Genomic DNA, 21,308 nt, shown 5'->3' with positions numbered 1-21,308 from the left:
TGCCCTTGTGAAAATGCAGAGATGGTTTAATAGGAATGTGTGGCGTAACTGAGCCTCTCATGTCAAGTGAGCTGTTGGTTAATAACCAGGCTAAAAAACCCATTAACCTAACCTGGCAGACTACCAGACAACCAACTAGAGAAGTTTGATTTATTTTCTGAGTTTTTTTGGGGTTATATTACTTAAGACCAGTTCAAATATACATATCAAATATAAGCTTTGATTAAAGAAAATCAGAGGAAATGACAAGCAGGCTTTTTTTCATTTAACTACTCAGTATGAGTAGTTAAAAGACGGAAGAAAAATATTTTCTTCTAGTCCACCTTAGCCGTCTTGTCTGCTTGGCAACTGTGTATAAAAAGGTAATTGGACACATCACGGTTCCGTCTCATGTTCGTAAAATAGTGAATTATTTAATGCTGAAAGCAAGTTAAGTAAAAAAAAAAAAAATCTGCTGCAAACCTTCATAGTAGGAAATAATGTATAAAATGCTGGAGTCTTTTTTTTGCTTATTATCTTGTTCTATTAAGTGACGGTATGTAACAATGCATACTTTTTAGTATTGGCCAATTAATCTGTAATGAAATTCATTGCCAACTATTGACTTTTATTGTTGATTAGTTGTTGTGGCCTTAGTTTGTGCTACACTAATTGCTTTAACCAAAACTGTTTTAGGGACATGATTTTGCAGACTATTATTTATGAACACTGCACAAAGCTTGTTGCAGCATTTAAATGTTTATTGGAAAAACACGCATAGAAATGCAGAGCGCCAATCCGATAACAGCCTTCAGCATGTAGCATGTTAGTGAACAGAAAGGTGACATTGCACTCTGTTTTTCCCGATGCCAGACATCACTGTATACTGTTGCCATAGGTGTTAGTTTGCAGTATGTGAACAGACAGACTGTCTGCAATAACCCCACTAAAGATTGAGTAGAACTGGTTGCTCATTGACCAACAGTCCAAACGATTCTCGGCTGCTCCTCACAGAGATTAGCATTTGGCTATCTTATTACGGTCACATAAATTCACAAGTGCAAGCAACACACAAACAATGCAGCACAAGATGAGTTTAAAAATAACCATAGTTGTCTAGGAAAGAGCAGGGTGCCCCAATTCCAGAAGCTTAGAAAGCAGGATAAGCACTTCTATACGTCCACGTGTCTCCATTGTTTCTGTTGGATGATATCCAGTTCGACTCCCATTTCCCGGTACTTTCCCAAACTCTGCTCACTCTGGGAAAGAGTCGTGTTGAGGTTCAGAATTGCTTAAAGTCTGCTGGAGAAACTGCATGTACTTGCAGGACAGGATAGTGAGACAGCGATAAAGGTTTTGGCCTGGACTCCTGGATTAGCGAGTACAATAACACATTGTGTTGTGTAATGTGTGTGCATGTGTAGGACTTTTTTTGCCGTTGTTTGTTTTTCAGTCTGTTATTAGTTAGATTCAGGGTTTGGCTTGAAATGCTGCTCTGTGTTTCAGGGGGGAAAAAGAGCAAATTTAAGCATTATGTAATTTTGGGAGGCCAGAATTAGATGCTTGGCTGAGTTCAGGGACTTGAGTGTCTCATACTTTGCAGTCCCTGTGAGGGCCACAGTCTGGGCTGTTCAGCGCCTCAAAGACAGCAGTTTACACATCTAATATGGAGCTATGTCTCTGTATGTGCAAGTAAGTGTGTGTGTATACTCCTAGGACTAATAAAGCCCACCTGTGTAAGTTTGCCTGCTTCTAGGTTAACCCTGAAACCCTAGAGAGGAGATCTCAACACACAACATCCTGTGCACCAATTAAAACTAACACACACAAACTCTCTTCTCCCATCCTCCCTCCCTCTGTCCCTCTCACCCTTCCTCCCTTTTTCCCCTGTCCGTCATAGTTTCCAGGCAGCCGGGGAAGGGGGAGGGTCGGGGTGACACAGAGTGTAACAGGACCACAGCGATCCATTCAGCCAGAGGAGTTCTGAGGGATTGCTTCCGCGCTTGTTGTTTTCTTCTTTTCTTTTTCTTTCCTGACAGTCATCCCTCCCCCATGACCCTCCTCAAGAGGCCCCAGTTGCCCTCATCTGCAGAGGGCTGGGCTGTTTTCCTGGCTCTGTGTAGATGTGTGTGGTGGTTGGGGGTAGGTTGGTGTGCCAGTAGGGGGATTAGATTAGGGGGAGTTTCTGGCAGTGCCTTTGATCAGCAAAGCATAAACAAGAAGGTCTTGAAAATGGGTGGTGTAGCGGGGGAGGGGGTGAAGTGCTGAGTCAGACACTCTTTCTGACATACTTTATTTTTGTGTTTCTTACACATTCACTCTCTTTGTCTCTCTATCTCTTTATGGGATACAAGGCAGCTAGAGGTTTACCTTTATGTACAAGTGACTGCAATGACCGGTCAAGACAACACAATAAACGTGAATAAATTTTGCTCACACTTGCTCTCCTTTTTTTGCATTGCTGCTCACCATTGCCTTACCATTGTATACTGTATACACACCTAATTTCTGTTCATAATAATATATTATATTATGTAATATATTATATTATGACCATAGTACATATCCTCCTGTATATTTTGGTTTATCGTATTCATATATTTTGTTTATAGCACATACCCTGTGTAAATTTTAGTTCATAGTAATAGACATCTGTATATTATGTTCATAAGAACATATATATCTGTAGATTACTATTTATAGTAATAGGCATATATTTTATTACAGCACATATCCTTCTGTAAATCTGTATATTCTTCATAGTATGCACACAACTGTAAATCACTCCATATTACCACTTAACTTATTTAAATCTTGTACAAACTGGATATCCTGCACTTACTACTATTGCACTCTGGTTAGACCTAAACTGCGTTTCGTTGCCTGTACTTGTACATGTGTAATGACAAAGTTGAATCTAATCTAAATACGAACAAAGCAAGCAAATATACTATTCTCAAAATGTGATTTGCTTGGTTTAGGTTCAGTTTGCAGAAACTGTATGCTAAGACTCTAGAAACGTTAGTGGGTTTTTTTTGTTTGTTTGTTTTTTTTAAATTAAAAGACTTCATGTTGACCAGTTACAGGCTAGCAATGTGATGCTATCCCTTCATGAGAGTAAACTAGCACTAGTGTTACAGCTTTCTCTGGGCAGCTTAATTTAATTTGAACATGAATGACAACTGCCAAATTAGCAACCTAGCATAATTGTAACATTTAGAGCTAATGTTTGATAAATTCATTAATAATTAGTTTACTTAACATTTGCCTGACTCTCCTGTGAGCTTCTGGTGTTAGCTGCTTTGCTTTTATTATTATTATTATTATTATTATTATTATTATTATTATTGTTGTTTTTAGAAATGTAACATCTCTGTTATTAAAAATCTAAGACTGCTGCCAGGCTACTGACCTTTGTGTTTGGAGCCCTTTAGCATACAGAATTTTTTATATGAATCCATTTTATATGATTTTGTATTCAACCCTCTTTGGGATAGGCTTGTAGTCCTAATGCACATATTGTACCAGAACTGTACCAATAACAAGCTATTTTTGCTAACAATACAATGGGCACAATGCTGTTATAAAACTTCATTTATTCATCATGTTGTACTACTCGTGCAGAGTCACATACTGTCTAGTGCAGTGCAATGCTGTTAGAGCTAGTAAAACACCACAACTAATAGCAGGGATGTAAGGTAAATTACAGAAACGTTATGTACAGATTAGCAGCGAGATCAGCATCAGTAGGCATGCGATCATGGATGTGCATGAAAAGGTTAGAATCCCACCATAACGTCACTATTTTTCAATGTCAGTGCTCCACAATCAGGGCCCGAGAGGCAAGCACTGGAAGCGGAGGTGAAAGCAGGGGATCGTTGTGAATAGCATTGGGCCTTTCGGGGTCGTAGCTCTGTCTGAGCCTTTGTCTGTCAGGTAAAAGCTTTGGAAAAGTGGCGCCAGATCGTTCAATGGGCTGACACTTCAGTGTTGCGAAGCAGGCAGCAGGAGAAAGAACTGGCTGGGAAGAGCCCTGGGCATGACCCTGCCTGAATGAGACAGGCCCGGCCTGCCAGGGAGCCCTTTTCCTCGATTAGCCTTCCATCTTAATCGAGCAGCAAGTCCCAACAAAGCAATAATTAGAAATGCCTCCCTGCCACACAGGCAGAGTAAAGTGTTCTCTGTAGAGAAAATGATCTCACGCCAAGAAAAGAAAACCAGTGCGTCATTATTTTGTCCTAAATATTTTTGAAAAAGCCTGATTTTTGAAAAGGTCAGAATAAATATCAAGTTGAAAAGGTCCTCGTTTCACCACTATTTAACACATTGTTTAACCTTTAAGTGTGACAGAACTGCAAGGCACCATGCAAACCAGGCAGGACCAAAAGGCACAAACCCTCTCCCACTCTATACTGGCTTTGTTTAGGCATTGAATAAACACAAGTGCGTATGTGTGTGTCAGCACCGGAGTGTGTTTCATGGATGGTTTTTCCTTGAAAGGTGCTCGGTTCTTTGTGTTGCACTCGAGCGATCTTGCAGTCTGCTACTCATAAGCAGATCACATGTAATCTGGGCCAAAGTTGACTCTGCTCTGCTGCTCACTCCTCCTCCTCTTCTCTTCATCTCACTGCTGCCCTACCAGAATGAAAACTCTGGTCTGTGAAATGAGCTCCCAAAACATGACTATTTTTAGTCTCGGTTGGTGGACAAATGGACTCAAGTCGCCAGCACACTGTCAGCCGAGTTGCTTCAGCGTGCACAGGGGGAAGGCTGTAAATACATCAGTTTTAACTGGTCTCAAGACCCTAACCATGCTCTGAGTATAGTACAGCAGTATGTAGAACTGTTTAGAGAGTTGTTTCCTTTTTCTTTCCGTTTCTTTTTAATGAAACGAAACGATTATGACCCCCGAATGCACACAACAGCAAAAGTTGTGATTTCATCCAGACTGTGACGTAATTTCCAAGAAAATGTCAAGTGTTTTTCCACCAACTACTGTTTTAAAGTGAAATAGAATGATGTCATCTGCAAGGCACCAGCCAAACAAATAGTCATTGCGAGACTGGAACAGACGCTGACTGCTTGTTTTTTTTTTTTTTTGTTTTTTTCCATCCCAAAGAAATCTGGATTCATTCCTCTTCATTACATCCCCCACTGGTTCTCTAGCAGTCCTGGCTTTTCAAATCAACCTTCTAGTCAGAGGTTTTGAGAGCTTGCTTTTAGCATAATATAACGTGTGGTACATTTTACTTGCAATTGCTTTCTAGTTCATCAGCTTTGCTAAAGTTAACATTACCAGTGAGTGTGAAAAGTATAAACATGCATTTGAGTTTTCAATTTATGAGTAGTAGCAAAAGCCTAATGAGGTTCAAACTTTCTTTCTCTAAGGATGATGCTAAATTGCAGGCTGCATTTACTTTTATTTTTTTATAATGTTTTTCACTTCACTTTTTATAACATTATTGCAGAGCCCATTTAGTACACCTTGTTTTCCAAGGACATATTTTGCTCATCAAATAGCATCTCCTGTTTTTTTTTTTTTCTTTCTTGATATGTTTGTCTTCAGACATGAGGGGAAAAAACACAGCTTGTCATCTAACTGATAAAACAAAAAGCACAAAATGTAAAGGAAAGCTCATTCTCGCTGTAAATTGCTGATGCTGGAGAAGCCTTCTGTAAACATCTCACAATGTGATGCACACAGCTCTTTGAATTAGTTGTTACTATAGAAACTATAACATCATTAGAATGAGAACTTTAATGTTAATCAATTGAATTACAGCCAACAGAACTCTCAGAGCTGCTGTTGAAGAAAAGTAATCACCAGCTGACCAATAAGATTTGAGAATTCACCATCATATTGGTATAGCACATCTTAACACATGCTGAATTTGCACTACAGGTGTCAACCTGCACAAAAGCAGTACATAAGTTGTAGTAAATGATCGTGTCTTCTATTAAATGGCATTTTCTTCTCTTCCTTTAGCCACATTGACCAGTCAACCACCTGGCAGGACCCTCGCAAGGCCATGCTCCAGATGAACCAGACAAACTCAGCCAGTCCTGTCCCCGTCCAGCAGCAAAACCTCCTGAACCCGGCCTCAGGTGTGCACCACACGAAAACAGACAAACTTCGTTTCCCAAAGCCTATGATGCACCTGAGCTAAAGCAGTCTGCACACATGTATTTGTAAACGGAAGCTTGAAGTACAGAGTTGTAAGGCTTGTGTCTGTAGCACATGCTGGGCTGATGTTTATCAGAAAGCCTGGAGGAGATCTGGAAGTCGTAAAACATGACCAGTCCTGCCCCACGTCAGCACACTGCTCCTTTCTCCGCCTCCTACTGCTCACAAGTTCTTTGTTGTCTCCACCCTGTGTTTTTAAAAAAACTTTCAGAGGTCACTTAATCATTCTGGATGCCTCATCCCTTTAATTCTGGTGTGCATGTGTGCGCGCGCGCGCGCTCGGGTGAGTGCTTGTGAGCGAACACTGGCGAGTGCATGTGTGGGTGAATGAGTGTGCACGTGCGGGTGAGTGCGTGGCTTGGCAACATGATAATCGGATATTGTGATATAATTATCATGATTTAGTTTCCCAATTTTTTATACTACTAGACTAATGATAAATATAGTATGCACATCACAATATTTGCTGACATTGACATTAAAAGGTTTTATTTTTTATTTTGTTACAATTCTACATTTTTGCAACAACACTCATTTTCCATCCAGCTACACAATGGTGCCTTTTAGGGATCTTTAGCAGCAGATGTCTCTTCTTTCATCACGTAATTTATCCATTTGCAATTGTTTCCCAGTTATGGTTCTTTTTTTTTTTTTAAGTTTATAGTATACTTCATAAGAGTGGGGTTAACCTTACTCCAGATTCCTCCTCCAGTCCAAAGACATGTGTTGTAGGCTGATTGGCATTTCTAAATTGGTGTGTGTGATTATGCCCATCAGCGGGTTGCCACCCTGTCCAGGGAGTCCCCCGTCTTGTACTTGGAGTCTCCTGGGATAGACTCCATACTCCCTGTGACCCCATCTAGGATAAATGCTACAGAAAATTTATGGCTAAATTAATTCTTACATGATAGCTAAAAGATCAGACTCTACAGTGGTTGGTTGTCGATCTCTAACCTAGCTGTTCTCTCTCAGGTCCTCTTCCCGAAGGCTGGGAGCAGGCTATCACAGCAGAGGGAGAGATCTACTACATCAACCACAAGAATAAAACAACGTCTTGGCTGGACCCACGGCTTGACCCGCGCTTTGGTGAGCGCTATGAACGCTTTATGTCTATGTACATTCGTAAAAAGAAATACTACACAACAAACACACACTCCACTGTCACTCACAACTTAAAATATCATGATAATTATGGTCCAATATTTCCTTTATTTCATGAAATCATGAGTGGGATGTCTGCTAATCACTTGCTTTATTACTCTTTACTGCTGGAGTGTGCTGTCAGGGGCAGCGTTTTCTACATTATTACTTTTATAGTTTTGTCGGTGAATTTTCTTTTCAAAATTCCTTATAGTCCATTCAGTGAAATATGTGCTCAGATGAACAAGATCTCTGTGGCAGTCCAGACACTCTAAACAGGAAGACGTCTTTAGACCTCTTACCAATCTTAACAAGATGGCATTTCAATCGACATGCCAGATAAATTATAAATCTCCTTTCTAGTAGAATTTATTTGCCATGCATGCGTTTCAGGGCCATGGCTTTGGGAGAGACACTGAAAACACTGGCTTTTGTTTGTATTTTAATTTGATTTTATTCATGTGTATTGCCACAACTTTTTTTGGGGGGGGGGGGGGGGGTGTTAAACGTTATCTTTTAAAGCAATGCACAAGCCCGCAGTTTAGAATGACAACATAGTGACTGTTATGTTTTTTTAAGTTAATGGATGACCTTTAGTAGATTGAAGACTCTCTGAGATTGTGTGTGTGTGTGTGTGTGTTTGTGTGTGTGTGTGTGTGTGTGTGTGTGTGTGTGTGTGTGTGTGTGTGTGTGTGTGTGTGTGTGTGTGTGTGTGTGTGTGTGTGTGTGTAAAAGAGACACTTTTCTGAAAATATTCCCACTTCCCGTGACTCATATTGAGGTTAGCCAAACCCGCTCCTAACTCAGGACTCAGCTATGTGTGTGTGCGTGCTCACACTCTCATTACTACATGCACACATACTGTTTAATGCTTCTGAATTATGCAGAAAGAAACTTTATTCCTCTCTGTTACAATAGTTAAATATTAGTTTCCCTACCTGCTAATTAAACCACACCAGATGTTTTTTTAAGTTTTAGGTCCGTAAACTGTTGGTACATTGGGCATCATTGGTGGTCTTAAAAAGAACTGTCCTTTTCCCCCCTCCCTGCCCTCACACTCCCTCTCTCGCTCCCACTCTCTATAATCCTCTCCATCCGTATGGCTCACAAAGAGATGAAGGCTTTTGCTTATGTCACTTTGAGTTACTCACGCTTGGAAGTGCTCTCCCTTCATTCTAAAAACATTCCCTTATTTTTTTCCCCACTTTCTCTCTCTCTCTCTCTCTCTCTCTCTCTCTCTCTCTCTCTGTCTTAAACCTGTGGAACATCAACCATTTTCTGTGTAAAAAGTCTGTGTTGATGTTACAGAGATGGTTTTCATAGAGGTGGTTTCATGGAAAAAGTGGAAAATGGTGTGTGCGCTTGCCACGTCCTCTAAGAGACCAAAGCGCAGCTCTGAAACTCTTAGCTCTTTGAAGATTTATAAGTCTTGAATGTATGTGTCTGGTGTGCCCCAGAATTAGTTGTAATGTGAAGGGCAGAGAGTCGAGCCACAGTGGGAAAGCATGAGAGCACTGAGAAGGGGGATACGCAAGTTCTTTACTGGATACCACTTTCTTAGATGAAGGAGCATGTGTAGCGTGGTGCTGGTTTTCATGCTAAATTTACCATGCAAGTCTCTAGGACTAGCGAAGGATGGAATACCGAAATATGGAAATGCATACAAGTGCATTTAAGATTTGCTATTTTTAGACTTATAGATAGAATCTGAGGCCCTAGTTATTAGGGGAAAATTGTGAAAGGTTTCCTGAGTGGTCCAAAAAAAAAACGTTTTTTTGAAAAGGTATTTAAACATAAGCTGTGTTTTAAATAATCCAGGCTGGAGCCAATTCATTTTATTTAAAATATATTAATAGTTAATAATAATATCCAAAACTCAACTTCTAACTTAGAAAGTTTGGCATATTTGCTGTATATGTTGTATCAGTTGTTAAAAATGAGTTTAGCTATTGTTTGTATCTAGCTGCACTGATTGAGCTATTGTTGTTAGCCAGATAGTTACTGTCTGGTTTTCTGTCCAACCTTTTACATTGTAGTTTTGAGTTTCTAATTTCTCTTAGATTTTAAGAAAATATGAAAGACTGTTTGGGGGCTTGGTTGTTTAATTAACAACGTATTTGTTGTGGCTCTAGCTTCAGTGAACTCATAACAAGATTGTCTGACTCTACCTAGCTAGTTTGCTAGGATTCTGAGGTAAATCTACAGCAAATCTTAAGTGTTTTGAATTTATACCACCTGTACAAATATGTAATAAATTTCTGTTTGTGGTTATTTCTTAAATTGTGTTTCTAGTGAGTGGGTGGAGGCATATTTTGTGTCTGGGTTCAGTCTGAAGAATGTGTTATATTGATGTTAACTTCCCTGACTGATAGCTGGCATGCAGGGAAGAACTAGTTAGCGGGTAGGAACAGAAAAGAACAAAATAATAAAATATGGCGTAAAAAGAAATATTTTTGAGAAGTCATGGCAGAAGGATCCATTGTCATTCTTTTCTTTTTGTAATGTTTCCTCCCACTATCTCTCGCTTATTTATTTTTTTTTGTTGCTCTGTTTCTTTTTTCCCTCCTTTCTGCCTCTTGCCCTTCTCTCACTCTGTCTATTTCTCCTCCTCCTCCCCACCTCTCCCCCCCCCTCTCCATCTACCCCCCACCCCCACCCCACCCTCCCCTGCCAACCCCTCAAATGAGGCCCAGAGCAGGCAGGACGCTTTTCTGCTGCACATGCAGACGGACTTGAGTCGGAGCCAGATCTCTTTATACTGCAGCACTGCACCTAATCTCTTCCAGGCCTTTTCACTGAGAGACACAGAAAACGAGGGAGGGAGGAGTACAAAGAGGGACTGACTGAGGCAGGCCCACAGAAAGGGGGAAGGGAACAGGGAGAGAAAGGAACAGAAGAAAAGTTAGAAGGCCGACATGCGTCTACAGGAATCTCCAGAGTGGCTAGGAGTGGTGGAGGCGGAGCCTCACAAATTGTCCTGGACTTAGTGTTCCCAAATGGAGCCTTCATGTTTTTCACACTCTGTCTGCAAAGAGCACAAACAGAGAGAAGCCACAGATGAAGCCACAAGCAGACACACGCATAGTCGTTCTGCTATGTTTTTTCTGTGCTGCTAGAAGGCTATCAGGTTGTCGGCTGTTATTTTTTCCGCCTGCACTTCAGTGTAGGAGTTGGCACCTTGTCGCCTGGTGCTGAGTGATGTCACTCTCTTATGAGGCTCTCATCTTTTCCAGAACTCTGCTATGAGCTAATCCTGACTCACACACACAGGCTGCACGCTTGACACAGGCCAACAGTTCAGATACACATGTGCTAATGGTTAACATTTGTGACTTCAGCATGATGCATTCACTATGTGCACGCGAAAAGATCTGAAACATCTGAGTCATCTTTTTTCAGCACTGCAGTAATATAATGTTTATAGACCATATAGCAGCCATCTTGATCTTGTTTTCCATACACCGAGAGAGAGCGAGAGAGAGAGAGAGTGAAGTTGCACAGCAGAGAAACTTCTCTTTCTCTGTATTTCTCCCACCGTTAAAACTTTATCAGCCTGGACGCTTGAAAGAACAAACGTGTTAACTGGACAGCCTGCAAATATTTGCAGAGGCTTCAAAGGGGACGTGCCCTGTTCTGCTCTTTTTGAACGTTTCCGATAGTTTCCTGGCTTGCTCAGGATCTCGCCTGCATGTAGATGATCCTGTTGGTGTTGGTGAAGGATGGAGGTCTGATAAGAGCTCCCGCAATGTGTTCCACATGAGCGTGAAAAACACAAAACGACAGATAGCATTAGCCCTTATCTCTCTCTCTCTCTCTCTCGCTTTATCTGTCTGATTTATAGAGTCTTTGTCTAGATCAGTGTTTTCCATCCCCCTTTTTTGTAGAAATAATCTCACAGCCCACCACTTACACAAACCACAAATATGCCTCCATATTTCCTATATATTGATGCCATAGCTCTCAGTTGCTTACTCACTCATAATAATCCAAACGTTTGGCTGTATGAGAAATGTAGTTATATTATGTTAGGATGTCAGATGACTGGTGATAACAGAGTGCTTTGTTTTTTAGTTTAATGTACCGAATACAAAATTAAGACATGTAGATGAACTCTCTTTGGACTGCTATTTCAGACCTTTATGCAAGGTTTTTGGGTCAAATTTATTGCTACGGCACATAATTTATATTTTCTGGTTAAAAACAGACTGAATGGTTCTGTTGAATAAAGTTCAGGGTGTGTTCTGTCAGAGTTCTGTACATTTCTGAAATAGGCTCAAGCTATAAATCCCATCTAATATATGCCGTACCTGGAGTTCGTTAGCCGCTGAACCCATGTCCTAAGCTCGCCTGCTCGTTAATTATGATCATAAATGTGTTTTAGTGCTTTAGTTTAATTTGAAAAGATTAATCATTATTTTGGTGAAAGTATTGTTAGTAATATAAATTAAAAATCTCATACAAAAGTAGCTCGAACATTGTTCTCTCAGACTTAACCGCATTTATGGCAAACGTATTCCGACGCTTTCAAGCAGACGCTTTCAAGCTGTCCCAAATCTCCAACCATACTTAAGCATTGTGTATATCTGTGTGTATTTTGTCTACAAGTTTGTCTTTAAAAATGTCACTCACAAACTTTACACAATGTACCCGTTCCGGTGGGCAAGAAGCAACAGGTTTGAGATTAACAGCTCATTAGCTGTGTTCCCTCCTGCTCTTGGAATAACTCACTCTGTAGTGCACACGGTTCTGCTTCAATAGACCCATATCTGTGTGAGATAAGGGTATGAAAGGACACACACACAATTTATCACCCCTGCAAGCACACCCACACTCTGGCTGTACCACTCACAACATTCCCACACAGTATTACAGCCTCTGGCAAGATGGGGGAGGGGTGTGTGTGCGTGTGTGTGTCAATGCTCCGATCTGATTCCCATGGAGAGAAGAGAGCAGAGACTCATTCAAGCCTGAGCAAGTAAACACACACTGATTGAATGGTGACGAGGACGGCCAGGGAGGGGGGGAGGGCGGGGCTACCCTGCATGACAACGCCAGTGTCATCACTTCTTTGTTTTTATTGGTGGCTTGGGTGCATAAGTAAACAGGGATCCTCGCCGGTTTGATTACAGTAACACCTCCCACAATCAGCACCATTTGTTTCGGCTATTTGAGGTCTCCTGCAATACACATGACCCCATTCACATGTATTAAATCGGTTCCCAGGGTTTACGTCCAGACCAGTCGTTTAAGAGCACCTGCACACACCCAGTCCTGCAGGCACCCTTACTGTGCATGTTTACTACACAATCTTTGTTAAATCTGTAGAGAACCATGCAGCCATTATACTGTATTAAGTGAAAAATCTCTAGGTGCCTTTTTTCATTTAAATCACAGACCATTTGAACGTCAGGACATTTGGTGTTTGGTGGCTATGAGGAAAAGTCCTTTTTTGTTTTCCAAATAAAAACTGAAACTAAACGTTTCCAGACGTTTTCTTTTGGGTTGCATGAGGTTAAGGCTTTGGATTTGGTGTGGCAACAGTAATAATTATGTTAATATGAGGATCATAAGACAAGGTTTACGTCTGGTATTTCATTAGAACCGAAGAAATACAGTTCAAAAGTTCAAATCAAAAATGTTTTTTTTTTTTTTTTTCCTTTTTGTTTTTCTGTGTAGCTCTGAACCAGCAGCGAATTACTCAGAGTGCTCCAGTAAAACAGGGCACGCAGCTGCCCTCCAGCCCCCAGAACCCACCCGTCATGGGAGGGAACAGCCAGTTGAGACTGCAGCAGCTGGAGAAAGAGAGACTGAGACTTAAACACCAGGAGCTGCTCCGCCCGAGACCACAGGTCTGTCTCTCTCTCTCTCACTCACACTCTCTCACACACACACACACACACACACATACACACACACAAACACACACACACACACCTTCAGCACCAAGCTATACATGACTCAAGAGTTCACCCGAACAGATCGGTCTCCATCAAAAACACACCGGCTACCACTGATTTAGAAGAATTAGAGCACGCACTAATGCATTACACAGCAAATTAAACTTCATCATTAGTTCAACTTTTCACAAAACCTACTCTGATGCTTCGCGCATCAGACAATAGGAAACGGCTTGGCGGGGCTTCTGTCCTTTGAAGTCAAAGTGCAGTTAAGCAAGACGGAGGAGAGAATAATCACGGTTGTCAGCTCGCATCCAAAGCCGGGGAATCCCATGTTGAACATTACATACACACGTTTTACCATAAGGAAGCATGATAAGAATATGAGGGCCCATCCACCTGTATACAGATATTTTATATTTTTTCATCCCACATTTAAATTACAGGAACGCAAAAAAAAACCTCAACATGTAAATAAAAATTCTGATATCACAGCATCCATATACTCAGGATGTTTTATTTTGGAACATTTCACCATGCTGGTGATCTTCTGCCCTCTGCATTACTCTACATGTTTACATTTATAGTATATTTACAGGTCGAAAAAGAGTAGACCGTAAGGAAAACATTGACCTCAACCTTGAAAGAGGCCTTTTTGGACTGATTCCTTGTCAAATATGATTTTTTTTTTTTTTTTTTTTTTTTAAGATCATACATTGATATGTGTTAAATGTATAAGCTTTGTCCTGATTTGATGCTTGTGTGTGTGTGTACAAATGCGTGTGTGTGTGCTGTATACAAGTCACTCTTGTGTGGTGTAGTGTGTGTGTGTGTTTTGGGGTGACTGAGAGGGGTCAGGGATCGGAAGAATAAGACGAGACTTGGTAGTGAAGGGGGCCAGACGGGGACAAGGAGCTCGGAGCCGAGAGAGTTGAAGGGGGGCAGCTTTGGAATGTAAACAGTGTGTTGACTTAGCTCTGCGAACCTCACACACACACACACACAAACTAAACATGCCAATCTCTTCAGCCCAAAGCGGATCCCTAATGAAGTCAGACCGAGTCTGATGCCGTCACAAAAGGGCACGGGATGTCGATTTACGTAAAACACGTGACTTTATGTATAAATGCTTTATTCAAGATGTTCTTGTAAAACGAGTTAAACTGACGAAACTCTCATCGTTTCCTGTTTCTCTGATTCATCATTCAACGTCTGTCATTCACGTTTCATCATTCATCGGAAGTGTGCAGTAAAAAAAAAAAAAAGTGACCCTGTGCCCTGCACCACACATAATGGCACGCAATAAACACACCTACCTCAGCAGCGTGCAGTTAACCACCCAGTTGGGCCAAGGCCATAAAATCACAGAGGACACTTACAGAAAGTGACTTTCACAATCTCTTGAGAAATGAGAACCAGATCTGTAGCTTGTGACACGTCGCCTGGGATGGGCATTTTAATATCATTCAGCAGGGTAATAGAGGAAACGGCTGGAGGAAAAACCTGTGGGTGAAGCGCTGGGTTTTTTTTAAAACCATTCTGCTTCTACATACAGGCTACAGTAAAACCAGTATAGTTTGTTTGCTAACAAAACAAAAGCCTATTTTTTCCCCCCTTGTAGAACTTGTAGGTTTGATTTTAGTAACAAGTTTGAATTACATCAACAGTTGAGTTTCTCAAGCTTTTAAAAAAAAACCCAGAAACGATCCATTAAATTGAGCCTGGATACAGTATACACGTGATATTTCATATTGTATTCATATTAATTCATTAATGTAAAGAAGCACTGCTTGGTTGGTTAAGGATGAAGCCTTATTTTAACGTTTAAATTTTATCAAGGAGTTTGGTCTTAACAGCTTAATCATGGTGTGTATGTGTGTGTGTATATGTGTGTGTGTATATGTGTATGTGCAGGAACTGGCTTTGAGGAACCAGCTGCCCACTAGCATGGAGCAAGACAGTGGCACTCAGAACCCGGTGTCGTCCCCTGGCATGGGACAGGACGGCCGCAGCATGACCACAAACAGCTCAGACCCCTTCCTCAACAGGTGAGGATGAAAGCAGAATCAGACTGTGGGGACAGTCTCCATATAGCTGCTCGCTATTAATAACCGCTGAGCGTCGGAATAACATACTCTATTACTCTTAGTCTTGCGAACAGGTAGGAACAATCAGAGAATTTCAAGGCTCTGTATCTGTTATTGATTATTCTCTGGCACTTCTTTAGCACAGAGCTGTAGAGCTAAAGTGAGTCAGTTCCTGTCTGACGAGGCAGTATATCACAAATAACAGGAGAGCGCCACCCGGTGGCTGTCAAGAGAAACTCTCCAAATGTTGAATCAAACATGATCAAATAAGGATGCTAATGGTGACGGCGAGCTCAATAAATACATGATCGTTATAATGTGCAGCACACTGCTCAGGATTAAGTGAAAGTGGTGTAAACAAAAATGCAGCTTTTAAAAAAGCTGGAAATGTGATTATGGTTAAGGGGAAGACAAACGATCCATAGAAAAAAAATCCATAAAATCCATAGATCCATATGTACCATCCCTTTTTAGCCTTCTATAATGTAATAATCCAAATCATTTTGAGAATATAGTAATTATGAGAAGACTTTGTACTTGATTCTTGGCATTACTTAGCTACAGTAAAACGTGTGTGTGTGAGTGTATGTGAGTTTGTCTGTTTGTGAGTCTGTGTCTGTGTGTGTGTGTGAGGTTGTGTGTCAGTCTGTCTGCATGTGTCTGTGTGTGTGTGTGTGTGTGTGAGATAGAGAAAGAGAGATAGTGTGTGAGTGAGAGAGAGAGAGAGGGAGAGAGAGAGATAGTGTGTGTGTGTGTGTGTGAGTGAGGGAGATGGAGCTTGTGAACCATCACTGCTGCCCGTGAGAACATGTGGCCTCAGTTTAGACAGCCCCTCACACACACATCGGTATTCACAAAGACCCCATTCATCATTCCACACTCATCCACTACACACACACCTCTCTCTCTCTTCATTAGTGTAAGCCTGCTGTATTTGCTCTCACACTGTACCCCTGCACACTGGTCTGTTTATGGAGGTGTAATTCCGACTCTCGCTCCAAACACCACTTTTACAGCTTTACTTTCCATGAACTCTTTCAGCTCATTGCTGCTTTTTCCTGATTCTTCTCTTGCTTTTAGATTTCATATTTATGCTGCTGCTTACGTTGTCATGGAAATAATAACAATACTAATACTAATTATTATTATTATTATTATTATTATTATTATTATTATTGTCTCCAAGGAAAAAACATTCTCACTAACTTAATATTTGTTCACATCAGTAATAATACAGAAATGGGTTCTTTTTTAGTCTTTGAGTAGATTTATAGGATTCGATAAAATTTTAATGAAATGTTTTTTCGTGCAAGCGTGTGTGTGTGTGTGTGTGTGTGTGTGTACAGTGGATATAGTCTATGCACCCCTGTTGCAATGGCATGTTTTTTTGTTGGAAAAAAATTAAACCAAGGTAAATACTGTCAGAATATTATTCATTCATTAATGTAAAATTGCAAGCGATATATTAAATTGAAAAGAAAAAAAAACAGTAAGAATAATGTGGGGGGGGGGGTTGTTTAAAAAGAAAAATGTACAATAAATTCGTTCCATAAGTTTGCACACTTAAAAAAAACACCTTTTATCAAAGCATTCAGCCTTTGGGGTTAAAGTCAGTTCATTATAGCAATATTTTGCTGAATATATATATATATTTTTTTTATTTTAGAAATATTTTCCCTCCAAAAGCATGTTAACTCTGTCAAATTGGTTGGGCATCTCATGTGTGAGTCACAGAATTGATCTGGACTGAATTAGATTTTAACATGAGTTTGAATATGATTGGTCGATTCTGAACCCTGCCACATCCCTCATTATAAAAGGGTCTGCACACTTATGTAACCCAGGATATAGGGAATTGTATATTTTTTGTTGTTCATGTTTTCCCCCTAAAATGATTTTTTTTTATTATTTCCCACTTTAATATATAGCTCGTAATTTCACATTAAATGTGGAAATGTTATAATTTTGGACCTCACAAAAACTTGCCATTTTAACAGGTTAAAAAGTGTAGACTTTTTATATCCACTGTATATAGTATTACTTGCCTGAAGCCTGCTTATAACAGAAGTGCTATTACATTAATTGTTATATATTAGCTTTGTTATAATAACATTATTGTAATTAATATTTTTTAATCAGGGAGACATGGTGAGCTAATCGGCTAATGGTTGCTTTCTCTCTCTCCCCCCCCCTTGTCCTGCCCCCAGCGGGACGTATCACTCCAGAGATGAGAGCACGGACAGCGGCCTGAGCATGAGCAGCTACAGTGTCCCTCGCACTCCAGATGACTTCCTGAACAGTGTAGATGAGATGGAGACAAGTATGGTGCTTTAAATATCTTCACACCCCAACCCCTAAATTCTAAACGCTTAATATAACCATTTAAAATTAATTTATTTAAATATAGTCGTCATCATTGTTTTTTTTGTTTTGTTTTTGTTTTTTTAAAACAGTTCCCAACCCATGAACATTAATCAGTTAATACTAAGTTTAATTCTAGTGTATATTCATTTATGTCTTTTATTACACTTTTTTTCTAAATATGTTGTGTGTAATATTTTACACACAATGTTTTATGCTTCGAAAAAATTATAGCGAATTTTATATTCCGAAGTAATGTATACTGTCAGAATTGACCTAAAGATTGCATTCGTCTTGTCATATAGAGGGTTTGCACATTTTCTCCAGAAAGTGATGGCTGTATTCATTAGTCTGCATAAAGTATTGCCAATTTAAAAGGACTTGTCAAAGATACAATGGTTCAGGATTTTTTTTTTTTTTCCCCCTTCTAGCCTAAATACACATTTCGGTCTTGTGACATACACTGTTGATCATTATTACATCATCAGTGTGTATTAAATGTCTTGTGTGTAACTTTTAATCCAACAATCATTTGTTGATTGTTAACACACACAGATCTCTGTAATTTATAAAGAATTCATTTATCTCACACAAATCATTTATAATTACTACAGATGTCCTCCAGCAGCTTTACTTAGCAGACATTAACCACTCGGTTTTCAGTTCACCTTCCTGACACAAGCTCTATTTGAACGCACCACAGATCTGAACACCTGCTAGAAGACGATCTTACAGTCTGGTTAATGTGGTAGACTGAGCGAGACTTGAAACGTGACCATTTCTCAAGCCTGTCTTTTTCTTCTCCGACCCTCAGGCGACTCCCTCGGCCCTGCGTCATTGGCAACCCAGCCGAGCCGCTTCCCAAACTACCTGGATGAAATCCCAGGCACTGATGTGGACTTGGGCACCCTGGAGGGCGAGAGCATGGCGGTGGAGGGCGAGGAGCTGATGCCGAGTCTGCAGGAGGCGTTGAGCTCTGACATCCTGAACGACATGGAGTCTGTGCTGGCTGCAACCAAGATCGACAAAGAGAGCTTCCTGACCTGGCTATAGATCATCTTTAACACACACTCTCCGTACCTCCACTCTCTTCACACTGAACTGCTGCCTAGGCCAATCTGTGAAGGATGTGTAGATGCTTCGAGGTGTCTTGGTGTGGTTTTATCTTCTCTCCCCCCTCCCCTTTCTTTTTCTTTTTCTTTTTTTTTTTTGAGACATTTCACACTATCAGACGTCGATTATGTTTTTTTTCGCCCACTCACCTTTACGTTAATCACGGCTGGACTGGTTTTCATAATATATACCACACATGGCCGAACTGGTTTTAAAAGCAGTTTTAATTTCTTTTATTCTTTTCCCCTTCCATTACCTTTTTTTTCTCCCTTCTTCTCACGTCTGCATCCTCAAGGCTGGCCCATGAACAGACAATTATTCATCTACTCTACTTATACACTCGTATATGGCATCGACAAAGTGTTGAACCCTCATCCTTCTCGTATACGACCTCATCCTCTGCCTCACGCACAGCCCGAACTGCAGCTTCCCTCCTTCCTTCGTTCACTACAAGCTTGGCAAACCAAAAAAAAAAAAAAAAAAAACAAGAAACACTCCCGAAGGCTGCTTGCATGTGTGTGGAATATAATGAGATGTCATTGAGTTGGGGATTGAGATCTTGAGGGCTGAACATGTTGCTTTAGGAAGGCGGATCCCCCTGCTCGGCTGTGCCAGCATATTGAACTGTAATCCGTACAAGTGCCTTCGGTTTGATCTCTTAGCGCAGCAGTTCAAACACTACTTTTTAACACTATATATATTTTTCGAACAATTCTGACCGTGCTCTCTCTTTTTTTTTCTATTTACAGTTTTCATTAATCGAAAATGTCTTTTAAAGTTTATATAAAAAATGCATTTTGTTGGATTTTTATGAACTACTTTAATCTCAGTCTTATTTAAGACTGACTTTTTTTTTTCTTCCCCCACCATGTAAGATAGATCATTTTCTTGTCTCACGGTAACTGGTGTGTTATCTGGTGTGGTATGTAATCATCACAGAATAGATAGAACCGATTATCTCCCTGACCTAGTGCTCAGCAGAAACGATCAGATTCGGAGAGCTGTTTTCGCACGTCGAGACGTAGGATTTCATTCATTATTAATGTATTTTTGCATATTCAGTGACCGTATCGTTCAAAAGCAAGGAGAAGAATGCCAGGAAGTTTTATCGACGAGGAAGATGAGGAACGAGCGAATGAGGATGGACGCCTGTTCGGCGTCGAAACGATCGAAGAGATGGATTTGCTATGTTTTAAACTGGATAAATAAGCATGTCGTGAGGGTTTGCGGTTTAAAGCGGCGGATAGCTGGTACTTGGTTCGGTAATCACGATTAAGCATAATAGATTTTAACGGAAACAATCAGCTAGGATTTGTCAGGATTTTTTATTTGCTTTTGACGAAGCTTCCAAAGAGTGTAACAAGTCTTTTTTTATTTTATTTTATTTTATTTTTTATCTCTTTTTAAAAAAAACAAGTAAGTAATTTATCCTATTCTTTGTGTGTATACATGTAGCATAAGCTAATGAGAGAATGTCCAACTGATGATTAGTCAGTGGATCTGTGATATCTGACTGTCACAAATCTCCCATACTTACACAATGAACAAGTTATTCACCTGTTGTCAGTCGTTTACATTGTCGCAGACCGATAGAACACTACAGACGATAGATGCTTTATATAGAGACACAATGTGTATCTTAAAATGTTTACAAGATTATTACCCCTCCTACACACTACTCAGAAGACGTCGATCCTAAAATTTTAAATGTGATTTTTTTTTTATTCTTTAAAAGTAAATGTTTGCTAATTAACTACAGTTTATATCGAGTAAACTTGAACAAGGCCCGTGCTGATAACGGCCCATGCGATCTATATATATATCGATTCAAAAGTCAACACTACAGGGAGAAACGATCCTCACTTCCGTTTCCGAGTCAGCTGCCAAAGTGGATGTTAATTTTTTAATGGGACGTCAGTTTGTTCTCTCATTCAGAATTTCTAATTTAAAAAAAAGATCTCCGAGATCATGATAAATTGGAAGAAAATATTATATGAAAATTGAATATCAGCACCTGCCTTATGTGAACAAACCTGTGATCGAACAACGCCGCTGTGATCCGAGCAAATAATGGACAAAAAACCCCAAGTAGTTATGTTTAGAATAGTATCTATTTTTACAGAAGCGTGATTGTTGATGGACACTAGTTGGATTAAGCAGTGTTTAAGATAGCAATGCAACAAAATCATTTTTATAAATTGTTGGTACAATGCTTGTAATGCATGTTTAACAGAACATTGCTTAATATGTGTGTCACTTAAACATGATTTTATTCGTAGTTAGTGTCCGACTCTGAGTATATAACTTTTTTTTTTTTTTTTTTTGTAGCATTAGTACTAATCACTCAAGTTAAAGGATTGGTATTTAGATATCTCTAAATGCACACAGAATGAATTTATATTCATTTATTATGATTTTTTTTTGTTCCTTTCTTTTCTTTTCTTTTTTTTTAAATAGATTTATGTGCATGTATCTTAGAACCTTATGTTCTGTTACATTCTATCCCTTTGCATAATGGGTGTAATAAAAAATATATACTTTGTTGTA

General features: G+C 39.9%; 1 protein-coding gene across 2 annotated transcripts in view; it reads left to right on the top strand.

The window, feature by feature from the left end:
• The window catches only part of yap1 (Yes1 associated transcriptional regulator), a 34,620-nt gene extending 13,312 nt beyond the window's left edge, over window positions 1-21,308 (top strand). The window contains exons 3-8 of one of the 2 annotated variants that reach the window (XM_027139077.2): window positions 5,966-6,084; window positions 7,136-7,249; window positions 12,980-13,152; window positions 15,115-15,248; window positions 17,495-17,607; window positions 18,463-21,308. In XM_027139077.2, coding sequence (XP_026994878.1) covers window positions 5,966-6,084; window positions 7,136-7,249; window positions 12,980-13,152; window positions 15,115-15,248; window positions 17,495-17,607; window positions 18,463-18,701 — 892 coding nt within the window. In that variant the 3' untranslated portion in view covers window positions 18,702-21,308. The remainder of the gene's footprint in view (window positions 1-5,965; window positions 6,085-7,135; window positions 7,250-12,979; window positions 13,153-15,114; window positions 15,249-17,494; window positions 17,608-18,462) is intronic. The other variant, XM_027139163.2, reaches the window with a different exon arrangement.

Source organism: Tachysurus fulvidraco, chromosome 13 (assembly GCF_022655615.1).
Source record: "Tachysurus fulvidraco isolate hzauxx_2018 chromosome 13, HZAU_PFXX_2.0, whole genome shotgun sequence".
NCBI lineage: Eukaryota > Metazoa > Chordata > Actinopteri > Siluriformes > Bagridae > Tachysurus > Tachysurus fulvidraco.
This window is presented reverse-complemented; position numbering and strand designations above follow the sequence as displayed.